This window comes from Mastigoproctus giganteus, chromosome 10 (assembly GCF_048544385.1).
Source record: "Mastigoproctus giganteus isolate SK-2022 chromosome 10, ASM4854438v1, whole genome shotgun sequence".
Taxonomy (NCBI): domain Eukaryota; kingdom Metazoa; phylum Arthropoda; class Arachnida; order Uropygi; family Thelyphonidae; genus Mastigoproctus; species Mastigoproctus giganteus.
The window spans coordinates 179,241,216-179,255,375 of NC_143584.1; the positions used below are offsets into that span (position 1 = coordinate 179,241,216).

At 36.0% G+C, this 14,160-nt stretch overlaps 1 protein-coding gene across 1 annotated transcript in view; it reads left to right on the top strand.

Annotated features, from left to right (window-relative positions):
* LOC150079584 (polypeptide N-acetylgalactosaminyltransferase 1-like) overlaps window positions 1–14,160 on the top strand; it is a 98,978-nt gene that overhangs the window by 48,588 nt on the left and 36,230 nt on the right. Inside the window, exons 4-6 of the mRNA XM_090383127.1 lie at window positions 4,034–4,243; window positions 4,381–4,498; window positions 9,313–9,498. Of these exons, the coding sequence (XP_090239253.1) occupies window positions 4,034–4,243; window positions 4,381–4,498; window positions 9,313–9,498 (514 nt within the window). The remainder of the gene's footprint in view (window positions 1–4,033; window positions 4,244–4,380; window positions 4,499–9,312; window positions 9,499–14,160) is intronic.

The window sequence follows — 14,160 nt, forward strand, 5'->3', positions numbered from 1 at the left end:
ATATTTTCTATTTTTACAAAGGCTAGAAGTCCATAATTGTGGTTCAGGTTTTATTTGAAATAGTTTATTTGTTTGCATTTTCCACAGAAGTGTCCATTGTTCCCTAGATATTCTTCGAATATTATGTCTATAATCAGGATATGGGACTAGATCATTTGTTGAGGCTATGTTGGAAGGATGCTTTGCAACAGCATCATCTGCACATTCATTTCCTGGAATACCACTGTGGCCAGGGATCCATGAGAAGATGACAGTTTTCTGATGCTCATGAAGACGCAACAGCTTATGTTTACCATTTTAAGCTTATGTTTACCTTGTTGACCTATCATCAGTGGGTGGGCAGGTACCCTGGTGTTGCAACCATGCCAACCCAGTTGTGAAGTTAATTTCACATATGAAAAATGCCAAAAGGTTTACAAAATAATACTACATTAAAATTAAATCGATGCATTAGCATTAGTAGGGGCATTTGATGCAAGAAAGCAAGCTTATGCAGCATCAGCCAAAAAAAAAATAAATAATAAATAAATAAAATAAATAAATAAAAAATAACCACTTCCACTTCACCCCTCTGTTCGTTTGAAATACCTGTCCAGCTCAGCCTTAAACTTATTTAGGCTATCAACCTCCACTACAAGGGATGGAAGTCTGTTCCACCAACCAACCAACCACCCGCTGGCTAAAGGCAAATTTCCGCACGTCTATCCTACATCTATCTTTCCTCAATTTGAATTTATGCCCTCTCAGGTGATTATTCTGAGCTAGAGGAAGAATCCCATCAGCATTGAGCATGCTCAAACCATTCAAGGCTTTATACACCTCTATCAGATCACCTCGCTGGTGCCTAGTCTCCAGACACTGTAATTTGCCAAACTTAAGCCTTTCTTCGTAAGAGCACCCCTTTGTTCCATTCACTAATCTTGTTGCCCTTCTCTGTACTCGTTCCAGCAGCTCTACATCCTTCTTGAAATGAGGCCTCCAGACCTGTATACAGTACTCTAGGTGTGGCCTGACCATTGCCTTATACAAGGGAATAATCACCTCCTTATTCCTGCTAGAAAAATTCCTATATATCATTGACAATACACCATGAGCTACTCTTGCAGCCTATCTGCACTGCTCAGAGAACTTCATATCTGCCTGCACAACCACCCCCAGGTCCCTTTCATTCTCTACCACTGTCAGTGTAGTACCACAGAGTTGATACGTTGTTCTGGGGTTGTTGTTTCCCATATGTAGTACTTTACATTTGTCAATGTCTAACTTCATTTGCCACCTCTCAGCCCATCTGCTCAACCTTTCCAGATCCTGTTGCAGCAGCATAGTGTCAGTAGTGTCCTTGACAACCCTGCAAACCTTCGTATCGTCTGCAAACTTGGACATTAAGCTTGATATACCATCATCAATATCATTTATAAATACAGAAAATAATAATGGACCCAATACTGAACCCTGAGGGACTCTACTAATAACATTAGTCCACGATGAGCAGTGTCCATTGATTACCACTCTCTGTCTTCTCCCCCTCAACCACCCCTTTATCCATAGCAGCAATTTGCCTCCAAAGCCACACTGCTCCAATTTGTGCAACAGTATCAAAAGCCTTTCTAAGATCCAAGTATATAATATCAAAGTTATTCCCTGCATCCAGTTCTTTTGTGACTGCATCATAGTATCCAATCAAATTGATCAGGCAAGACTTCCCCTTCACAAATCCATGCTGTGTCCGAGCTATAACTGAAGTCTTGTCTAGATGATCCTGCAGTGCTTCTTTAACCAGTGCCTCCATTAATTTTCCAGGAACAGAAGTTAAACTCACAGGTCTATAATTACTTGTGTCAGCCTTTGATCCTCCTCTGTGAATTGGGGTCACGTTTACACATCTCCAGTCCATGGGTACCTCCCCTGAGTCCAAGGAAGCTCTCATAATTATGGCTAAGGGTTGGCTTACTTCCTTTGCTGCCTCCTTTAAAATAACTGGATAGATCCCATCCACCCCAGGTGCCTTTCTTGTGTTTACCTTCAACAATTTCTCCTCCACTTTACTCTCAGTTATTACAAGATTCTCTAGCTTACTGCCAGAGTTGAATACACCTCTGGCATTCCCCTCGCTGAATAACTCCTCATGTGTGAATGTCGATGCAAAATATTCATTTAGTTTGTTAGCTACCTGAGCAGGATCATGAACAGTTGAACAATCGATATCAAGTGGACCAATCTGATTCATCCCCTTCCTTCTAGAGTTTACATAAGTAAAGAACTCTTTGCTGTTTTTCTTTGCATCCCTTGCCAAAGATTTCTCGTAATCTGCCTTCGCCTGCCTAACCTCCTTTGTAACTTGGTTACAGATCAACTTGTATCTATCATAGGCTTCTGTGTCACGTGTTAATTTGTATGTATCCCATGCATTTTTCTTCTCTGCCATATGTTTCATTAGTTCATCTGACATCCATTTAGGCCTAAACCTTGAACAGTATTTCTTAGTTGGTACGTAAAACCTAGTAGCTTCCAAGATAAATTCTTTGAATGCTTCCCATTTTGAATTTGCTGTTGGTAACATCATCAGTTGGTCCCACTGTATAGAATTTAAATACTGTCTCAGTCCATCCTAGTCGCCTTTACGAAAGCAATAACCCTTCCTTTTACCCCTAATGGTAGTTACCTCTTTGAGTAAATCCCACTTCAGCACACTGTGATCACTGCCACTAGTGGTTCATTTATCTGCAGATTCTTAATGCATGAAGAATCACTACTGATAATCAAATCAAGAGTATTACTCCCTCTAGTTGCCTCCCGAACATGCTGATGTAGAAAGCAATCATCCAATAAATCCACAAAAGCCTTGCTAGCGTGTGAGTGACCAGCCCCCAATTCCAGTCAATATCTGGGAAATTAAAATCCCCCATTATAAGACTCTCTGATTTACTGGCCCACTCTATTTCCCTGTACAGTTTCTTATTATACTCATTAGGCCTATAGCACACTCCTACTCTCAATTTTTATCTCCCAATGCTTATGTCTCACCAAACTGACTCGACACTGCACTGTCCAGCGATGTCGACTGACTTCACTTCCTTGGATTTTATGTGTTTCTTAACTAATAGCATAACCCCTCCTCCCTTCCTATCCTGTCTATCCTTTCTGTAGATATTGTACTCCCCAAATTCCAGTTCTGCATTCCTTATATCTGTGTGACACCACATCTCTGAAATCCCAACAATATCTGCCTTTGATGTTTTGAGCAATACCTCAACTTCATCAAATTTATTTACTAAACTCCTAGCATTGGTGTACATGCAAGTAATCATGCACCTGTTCTTTTTCTTAGCTACCCTAACACAACCCATGTGTTTACTTGTACCCCAATTATTCCCACAGTCTCTGAAATATCCTACATCTTATTTTCCAGCTGCTGCTCATTCCAATAGAAGCAGTGCAAGAATCGCTTTCACCTCTGCCAGTGCCTTTACACTATGATTGTAGTTTTCATTTATGAGCAATATATGGTGTATTTACACTGATATTTTATAGTATATTTTAAGCTCATATCGTATTAATGCCTTGTGCATTTATATTTTAATATAGTATTATTTTGTAAAGATTTTGGCATCTCTCATGTTGTGGAATTAACTTCACAACTGGGTTGGCATGATTGCAACACTAGGACACCTGCCCACCCACTGACGATAGGCCAACAAGCCTTGAAATGGTGCCCTCTGGGTGGTGGTGGTGCCTACTGAGAATAAGTGACACTAGCCTTTACTATTAGCAAAGCATTACTTATTCAAGGTAGTGCAATATATGGAAACTCATTGTGAATGTGGTCACAATATGAGATACAATTAAATCAATGCCTTTACACTACGATTGTAGTTTTTATTTATGAGCAACCTTATGGTGTATTTACACCAATATTTTATAATATATTTTAAGCTCATATCATATACCTTGTGCATAATATCGTATTATGCCTTATGCATTTTAATATAATGAGTAAACTAAAGTATATGTTTTGTTGTTATTTTGCTCTTAGGTTAGAACCCTTACTACAGAGAATTAAAGAATACAGGAAGGCAGTGCTGTGTCCAATAATTGATGTCATTGATGATAAAACTCTGGAATATTATGCTAGTAATGGAGATTATTTTCAAATAGGAGGTTTTACTTGGAGTGGACATTTTACATGGATTGAAATTCCAGAATGGGAAGAGAAAAGGAAAGCCAGTGAAGTTTCACCAACTAGGTTTTGTACTGCTTTTGTATATTTTAACATTTATTACACTTGCTTGGTGTTGCTTTATAATTATCTCTTTTTGGCACAGAAAATGTCTAAATGTATTCTTGTTATTATGAACAAAATTTTTCAATTAATTTTTATAGGTCTCCAACAATGGCTGGAGGATTATTTGCTATGGATAGAAAATATTTTTGGGAGATTGGCAGTTATGATCCTGGTATGGATATCTGGGGAGGAGAAAATTTAGAGATGTCATTTAGGGTGAGATGCAGATCTTAATAATATTCATGTTCGATTAATTTTCCGTCAGTTTTCGCCAAATTTTAAAATTGGAGACATGAAGAAAAATATTGAAATACTGTATTTATTGTTAAAGCAGCAGTGTAGGATGTATACCACTTTTCATTATAGAAAAAACAAGGGTGCAGAAATTGATCAATTCCCAGTTTTTTGAAAAGTGGGTACTGTTCAACTTTGTTCATAGTTTTGAAATTGGAATCTATCACATATATGAAGATACAGTACCTAATGAATGACGTACTCATCTTATAGTCTACACAATGGGCATATTGATTGAGTACACAAAGATAAGTTATTCAGAATGGTTATAGCTGCATGTTGCAAGTAAGAAGTGAAACAACAATTGCTTCAAAATGCCCCACTGAAAGAACATGAAATAGTGTCTGTTTTTCTGATGTAATCAGTAAAGCAGACAATATTTCTTAAAATTGAAGAAAAGCTAGTGGTTTATATATGTGAGTTTAGATTTCAGGTTAGCATTAGCATTAGTAGAGGCATTTGATGCAAGAAAGCAAGCTTATGCAGCATCAGCCAAAAAAATTAAAGTAAAATAAATAAATAAAAAATAACCACTTCCATTTCACCCCTCTGTTCGTTCGAAATACCTGTCCAGCCGAGCCTTAAACTTATTTGGGCTATCAACTTCCACGACAAGGGATGGAAGTCTGTTCCACTTACCAACCACCCGCTGGCTAAAGGCAAATTTCCGCAAATCTATCCTACATCTGTCTTTCCTCAATTTGAATTTATGCCCTCTCAGGTGATTATTCTGAGCAAGAGGAAGAATCCCATCAGCATTGAGCATGCTCAAACCATTCAAGGCTTTGTACACCTCTATCAGATCACCTCGCTGGTGCCTAGTCTCCAGACACTGTAATTCGCAAAACTTAAGCCTTTCTTCGTAAGAGCACCCCTTTGTTCCATAGAGATGTCTAAAGTTTTACAGGTTTATAGAGATGTCTGAAGTTTTTCTTGAAAAGTTATCTGGCAAAAAAATGCAGCAAACAATAATAGCACATTAACTGTCATTAATAGTTAGATGAAAAGTTGCTTATTATTGCATAGCTATCCTGCCATTACTTTTACTGTAAATAGTCCATTTGGGCTATCAGCCTTTCTTTAACTATTTTAATTTTTCTCCACCTATTCTATTTTCTGCTAGATCTTTAGCCCTAGCTAGAATAAGTCCTCTTTCTTCCGACAACCAGTGTATTGACTACAATAGCGATAAAAAAATTCTAATTACAAATATTTCAGTTGATTTCAAATATAATATGAAAAACAAAGACTGCTTAATTGGGCCATAAAAACTTAGCACTAAGTGAATCTGGGGTTGCTTCTTTATAGGCTGATTCGAATCCACATTAGGTGGGAGAGATTTATTCATAGGAAATCACGTAAATAATTATAACTGGTTAGCTCGAACAGTGTTTCTGGCTAATTTTGAGGCACAATTTTTCTGTATAAAGATATTAAATGTAATTGAAACATTCAAATAGAAACTTTAAATACATAAATTATTCCAAAAAAAAAAAAAAAAAAAATGTATGTTCAAGAAAATGCAAGAAAACTTACTTTAAATTATGGAACTTGATAGGCTGTATTTATAATAACAGCTTGCAATACTGTTAATTTTCAGATTGCTCAAGTCCACTAAATGCATGTGGAACAAGCTTAAAGATGGGTGGGAATATTTTTTCACATGTGTCTGAAGCAGCAGCAGAAACTGATCTCTTTTAGGGATGAAGAAAAAATCTAGAAGGGGGGGAGAGAGAGAAAGATGTAGTCCTTCTTGTTATAGATTGCCCTGTAACAGCTCACAGCATTTTCAACTATTTCACGTACATTGAGGGATTTCTTCATATGCACATCATCATTTCAGAAGTAGAAAGGTACTCATCAAGCTTCTGGAAAGCTTCAGCAATGTCTTTAGTGATTGTGGTTTTAGGGGACTCAAGTTCTTTCTTTTCAATGTCTTCAAGAGTTTTCTCCTGTTTAGCAGCCATTTCCATGAGTTCTCTGTTTCTTAAACCATCTTGGTTCTCCATGAGTTCTTATAAGTCTTGAGATTGTATATCATCCAACCCAATATACTTGACAAGCTGTACTATGCTATTTTTAATGTTTTCAATATCAAAGCCATGGAAGCCTCAGCACAGCTTTTCCAAAGCTTTCTCACATTCCCCATCCATTGATTTTTGATAATTTAAGGTAAGTTTTCTTGCATTTTCTTGAACATACATTTTTTTTTTTGGAATAATTTATGTATTTAAAGTTTCTATTTGAATGTTTCAATTACATTTAATATCTTTATACAGAAAAATTGTGCCTCACACACATTTAATATTGTATGCTTTCCAAAATTTCTTAAAGTTTGGTGTATTTTCCCTTAATTTACAGCCTTAATAGCATGAGAGAAATAGCCCTTCAGATATAATAGGCCTTGAAAGTTGCTATTTTACCCTGGTCTACTGGGTGGATAAGAGAGGTGGTGTTAGGAACGTAAAATAGCTTTTATATTGACACTAAACTCATTAAGAGAAATGGTATGACCTGGTGATCAAATCCAGTATCAAAAGATTTGATTGAGAATGTTGTTGGGGCACAGTGCCATTTGACTATTGAACAGAAATAATCTGAAAAACATGTTTTGAAACAAGTTTTCTAGATTATTATTTTGGATCGCTTCTAGTGACCTAAACCTTCTTGTCAGATTTCCATATGATTGGCAACCTTGATTTAATAAATCCCCTAAGAGCATCTAGGATTTTCTGAATGTTGGACTAACAAGGAGTTCAGCTTGAAGTTGCTAGCAGCATTCCTATCCAGAATCACCATTAATCTATCTGAAAAAACTTCAAATCCAGATATATATTTTTCTTCCCTTTAATTAAGTCCTGTTCTGTTCTGTTCTGTTCTATTATCTTCCAGTATAGACCATATTTGTGAACATTTAACACCTCTTGAGGGCAGGGCCTATCTTAGACCTAGGCAAACTAGGCTTGTGCCTAGAGCCTGTAAATGGCAATGGACATAGCCAAAATTGTAACACTTGACATTGTAGGAGCTAAAGTGGAGTCTCAAGGAGTGTTGCCAATTACATTGTTGACATTTTAGTAATACAATGTCATGATAAAAGTATTATGCTTAGGTCTTCTTTCGCACATCCTCACGACTGCTCGAACTTCTTCCGCGACTCCCAATGGGTTCAGGACCCATGGGTTGGAAACCTCTGTTTTACATAAATGGTATATATTCATTTTTGTCATTTTCTGTAGTGAATTTTTATATTTAATTTATGTCTTAATTTTGATTTGATTTTTAGAGTATTAGTTGCTTCAAATCAATGGAAATAATTGAATAAACATCTTATTTTGTAATATAACTGAGTCTCTAAGTAACTAATTAATAATTGATATTCTACAAGTTAATTTTTGTTTTGTGAAATATATTCATCTGTGTCAAATAACAAGTATTCAACTGTATGGTATTGAACAAAAAAGAGCAGAATAGTATAATATCAGTAATTTAAAAAGCAGTTTCAAGGAAGAATTATTGACAAGATGACTTTTTGAATGCACCATTGGCACCATGACTTCACAAAATGGCACCAAAACCTATCCATTCATCATTATTATTTTTATTAATCCAAAAACATTAAATGTCATTTCATAATAAACATTTTTACAGGTCCCCCAAAAATACTTTTGCCTAGGGCCTGCATATCCTCAAGTTAGGCCCTGGTTGAAGGGTGTAGTATCTTCTTCAAAATATCCAAAAGTGCCTTAAATTTTTTTGTCCATCTCCTCCACATCAGCACGGGTCTCAATCGCGATTAAGTCTAAGTCTAGATCAATATAATTTAATTGCACTTAAAAAAATTCTTATCCTCCCACACTCTTAAGATTTTTTCCCCTTGATCTTTATTATGGGTCTGACAGTGGAGGCTACCAAATCAAACATTTTTCACAGGTCGGTGTTGCAAATCCAGTCTTTTTTAGAATATCCAGTTTAATTTAATGCTTTTACAATAGCTTTTTCACCTTAGTGTTATTAGCACTTTCTGACTCACTTGATCACTTTGAGGCCATTTTAAATTTAAAGAGAAGTTGAAACTACTTGTATGATAAACTAAAATCAATCACACAGACACAAAATGCACATAACGGTACATAAGCTAGAACTGACTGTAAACCAAAACTAAACTGCAAACAGCGGTGCTACTAACCAGTGTACAGCTAAAAGGAACTCCCTGATAGACATTTGACAGTGCCTAAAGAGAAGTTTTATAACCAATGCTTCATTAAACCTCTGTTAATTATAAACCCAAGTGGGCACTCCTTTTCCCATAATACTCATAAGTAGATGTATAAAATGTATATTTTATAACATGCAAGAAATGTTGCACTTAACTTCTTCAGTATATTTCCATTTGTGGCATTGAAGGCCATAGGTTTTACTGCCATGTATACAGAAAACTTGTGCAAGTACAAACAACAGCTAATTAACACAGATATAAATTACTTGTTGACATAAAAAATTACTTTTGTCAATTGGAAATGCTTTGCAGCATTTTCAGTTTAGCTGGCAATTTGGCCATTTTCTCAGTAAGTACAATACAAGGCAAGCTTAATAATCGAATTATACTGTATATCTAAGTCAGAAATAGCAAACATTCAAGCAATTCAGAGTTCTAAAAATGTTAGTAGATTGCCAAATTTGGTTATCAACAATCATGTTCAAAGTATTTATTTAAAAAATTTGTTTTTCTACAGGTTTGGATGTGTGGTGGGTCCTTGGAGATTGTTCCTTGTTCGCACGTTGGACATATCTTTCGCAACTTTCATCCATATAGCTTTCCTGGCAATAAAGACACACATGGGATCAACACTGTACGGACAGTGGAGGTGTGGATGGATGAGTACAAGTCCTATTTCTATATGTACCGGCAAGATCTTTTGGTAAACATGCTTAAATATATCCTGTGAATAAATAAATGCTATGAATCATAACAGAAATATGTAATATTGTGGTTAATGTTATATAATGTTAGAGTAGGAAATATATTCCTAAAATTTTGTCCCAAAACTTGGGCCACGTAGCACACTTTGATCATATAACATATTTGGTCATGTAACAATAACATATTTATGTTTATATTTAAATGTTAAGGAACAATTTTGCATATTAAACCTAATTGTATCTTTGGTTTTTTCTGTAGTATCAGTATTTTGGTGGAAATTGAGGGTTTATGTTTCTGCAAAATTTATATGTATTGTGTGACATAAGTGGATACCAATACTGTGATATTGTAAAAGGCTAACATTTGTGTAAATGAATTTTAATTTTTTTTTTTTTTTTTTTGCAGTTTTCTGTGGCTACCAAATGAAGGTGTATGTTATCTTCAGATTCATTCTGTTATGTTTGTAGATATTATATAGGTTCAAAGCTGATGAAGCATAACATTGTTGGTTGCATCAAGTTTTGCAGTGTAAAAGCCTATTTTGGAATGCCTATACATGATCAGGACAAGTTGTGGGTGCCTTTAGACTAGCTTGCAGGATTTTAGCTGGCAAGTTGTTATTTATTGAAATGAGTTGCCTCTATGGGTGGTTGAGATAAATTCAAAACTCAACTGGATAGATACTTATGTGAAGAGGAAATGAAATAAGTGGTGTGTTAATTTTGTGTTTTGGTCAGTGTACGAAAGCCCAGGGTTTCCTTGCACCATAGAGCAAATACTGAATACCTCATTCCTGTTGTAGTAGTTGCAGGTCAACATTAGTGGAGATAACTTCATGATGATTCTAAGTATATGCCTTTTACTATACCTGAAATATGGAGAGGCCCACTTACTTTCATCATCACTGCTACTTTTGTATTGTCAAAGTATCAAAGTTTAAAAAATCTGTGAATCAAAAAAAAAATCTGCATTTATCCTAACTTACCATCCTCTATTGCTGCGGCATTACTCAGTGAAGACCTGCCAGTTTCCAAGCCTCTATGCAGTATTTAAGATGTGGCCTAGCTGTTTCTTTATATAATGGAATAATCACTTCTTTTTCTCTACTGGCAAATTTCTTGCATATAACTGAGAGGACACCATGAACTGTCCTAGAAGAATCTCTACACTGTTCAGAGAACTACATATCAGATTGTATAGTTACTCCCAAATCTCTTCATTAGCAACCGTTTTAAATTTGGTACTACTCAAGTGGTATATTAATTTAGTTTTATTATTACTGAGATACAGTTTTTCGGTGTTATACCTCAGCTGCTATTTCTCAGTCTATTCAAATATTTTTGTAGTTTTTGTTGAAGTAGAATATTCTGGTTATTGTCATTAACCACCTTTCCCATTATGATGACATGTAGTTTACAGTATTATTAATGAATATTAGAAACAGTAAGCAGCCCAGCACTAAATCCTGGGAACCCTCCCCCTCACAATATTAGTCCAAGAAAGCATAATGACAATTTATAACTACTCCATGTCTCTTATCACTTAACCATTATTCATAGTAATAACTTGACTGTAATGCCACTTTGCTCCAATTTATACAACAGTGCTTCATGTGGAACAGTATCAACAGCTTTACTGAAATCAAAGATTATCTAAGGTTATTTTTTACTTCCAATTCTTTAGTGACAACAGCATACTATTTAGTTAATTAGTCAAATATGATCTCCCCTAAATAAAGCCTTAGTGCAATTCCCTCATAATTTAATCCCTGTCTATATGATCCTGTATTATATCTTTATCTAAGGATTCCATATTCGTCCTTGTCACAGAAGTCAAACTTACAAGTGTTTAGTTGCTCGTATTACCCTTTGGGCCACCTTTGTGAATTGGAGAGACATCTGCACATCTTTAACCTGCAGGGATTTTACCTGAGTCCAAAGATACACTCAGTATATATTTATTTTATAGCTAAAAGTTTGATGACATTTTTGCTGCTTCCTTCATTCGGATAGATTCTATTAGCTCCTAGTGTTCACTTTTTAATTACTCATGTAATAGTTTCACTGTTTGCTTCCTTTCAGTTATCATAAAATCATTTAGCATTCAGTACTCTGTTAACAAAGATATAAACTGGACTGATATGGTTGAATCCTTTCATTTTACTCCTAACATATTCAAAGAATTCCTTAATATTGTTTTTTATACTTTTAGTTAAGCACTGCTCACAATCTCACTTAGAATGCATAACCTCCTGAGTAACTATATTGCAGACTAATTTATATATACTATAAATTAGTCTTTAGTGTCCCCTAATAGTTTATAATCCTCTCACACATTTTTTTTTATACCTCTTAGGTCAACTATTCTTTCAACATCCATTTTGGTCTATACCTTAAGAAATACCATTTTGTTAGTATAAAAAGCTTAATACCTTTGAACATATCCCATTCTACAGTTTGTATTTGTTAAAATTACCATTTGATCCCAGAACTTCAAGGGTGTCTAAGACTACTGAAATCGCCCCACTCTTTTCTTTAGCCTTTTTTTTTAATATGTATTTCTTATACCATTTAACATCTCTGATCTTGTGATTTACACCGCCAAAACTTTGTTGTGAGGTGCTGCTCTAATGGGATGTCTGGCCACCAACTATGAATTGAGCAATAATCACTGAATCAACCACTTGGATGGTGGTGGGCACCACATTACAAATAAATAGCATTATACTTATCATTTGAGAAGTACAGTCAGTCCTCGTATAACACATGTTTACACTACACAAATTCGATTATACATGATTTATAAATAGGGGAACAATATCTTATATAACATGAACCGAATTCGCTTATGCACGATTCGCCTTTGTGTTTACAAGAAATGGCAGTCGAACGTGGAATCACCCCAACTGAACGCAACACGATAGGAATGAAGAGAAGATTCTGAAAATGTATTTATGTTTTTTTTATATCAGTGAATGGGAAACGCATTTCACCATAATAAGGTAAAAACCCACACAATTCCAGCTATCGGTATTATCGCAAATGCAATTAGATCGAGTTTACTACCAGTTTATAACAAATTCCACTAGCAGGAACGCAACTGGAAATTGTTTTATGGGAGTAACCCCCAGAAATGTGCTTTAGTAAAATGTGAGGTGTTAATAGTGTATCTCTGCCTTTACGGTGTTGTTTATTCAGTTGCTACACGCGCGCAGCTTTGTTTATGTGTATCAAGCGTGCCTCCTCATTTTGTAATTGTGCTTTATTCCCTAATAATGAGTAAAATACTTAAAAGGTGTGAAAAGGAAGCGTCCTGGTGAAGACACTGCAGATTCAGAGAGAAAAAGAAAAGCAATATCGATAAACAGAGGTGGATTGGGTCCAAAATTCTTACCTGGGAAAATTTGTAGTGGCCTCATACTATGGTTTATGGCCAAAATCACACCAGCCTCCAGCCCACCAAGGTTTCCCCCGGTAAGGCTTATGGCCAGTCCGCCTCTGTCGATAGAGAAAAAATATGAAATTATGAAACGCTTTGATCGAAATGAAAGACCATGTGATATTGCACATGCTACAGGCCTAAATGAGGCAATGCCAAGAATTAGAAAGATGCATAAAAACAACTTTCATAGCAGGAACAACCCAAAATGTAATTAAAATCCATTAGATCAAGACACAAAGAATTGGAAGAGATGGAACGGCTGTCATTTGTTTCGATAGAAAATCAAACAAAAAACAAGTTTGCTTACGATAGAAGCAAAAGAGTAGGCGAGCAAAGTGGAAGAGAAATTGTTAAGTTAAACATAAGAAAAGCACCTGGGGTGGATGGGATCTATCCAGTTATATTAAAGGAGGCAGCAAAGCAACTAAGCAAACCCTTAGCCATAATTATGAGAGCGTCCTTGGACTCAGGGGAGGTTCCAACGGACTGGAGATGTGCAAATGTATCCCCAATTCACAAAGGGGGAGTCGAAGGGTGACACGAGTAATTACAGACCATTTAGTTTAACTTCTGTTCCTGGTAAAATAATGGAGTCACTGGTTAAAGATGCATTGCAGGATCATCTAGACAAGACTGCAGCAATAATTCAGACACAGCATGGGTTTGTTAAGGGAAAGTCTTGTCTGACAAATTTGATAGGATATTATGATGTGGTTACAAAGGAACTGGATGCAAAAAATAATTTTGATATCATATATTTGGATTTCAGGAAAGCTTTTGACACTGTTGCGCATGGAAGACTATTGTACAAATTGGAGCAGAATGGTATTAAGGGTAAGTTGCTACAATGGATAAAAGGATGGTTAAGTGGGAGAAGACAGAGGGTGGTAATCAATGGGTGCTGCTCTTCGTGGATTAATGTTATTAGTGGAGTCCCACAGGGTTCGGTGTTAGGTCCACTGTTGTTTTGTATATTTATCAATGATATTGATGAAGGTATATCAGGCTTAATGTCGAAGTTTGCAGATGATACAAAGGTTGGCAGGGTTGTTAATGACAGTAATGGCAGTGTGCTACTGCAACAGGATCTGGATAATTTGGGCAGATGGGCTAAGAAGTGGCAACTGAAGTTTAACCTTGACAAATGCAAAGTACTGCATATGGGTAGAAGTAACCCCAGAGAAACGTACCAACTGTGTGGTACTACACTTAAGGTGGT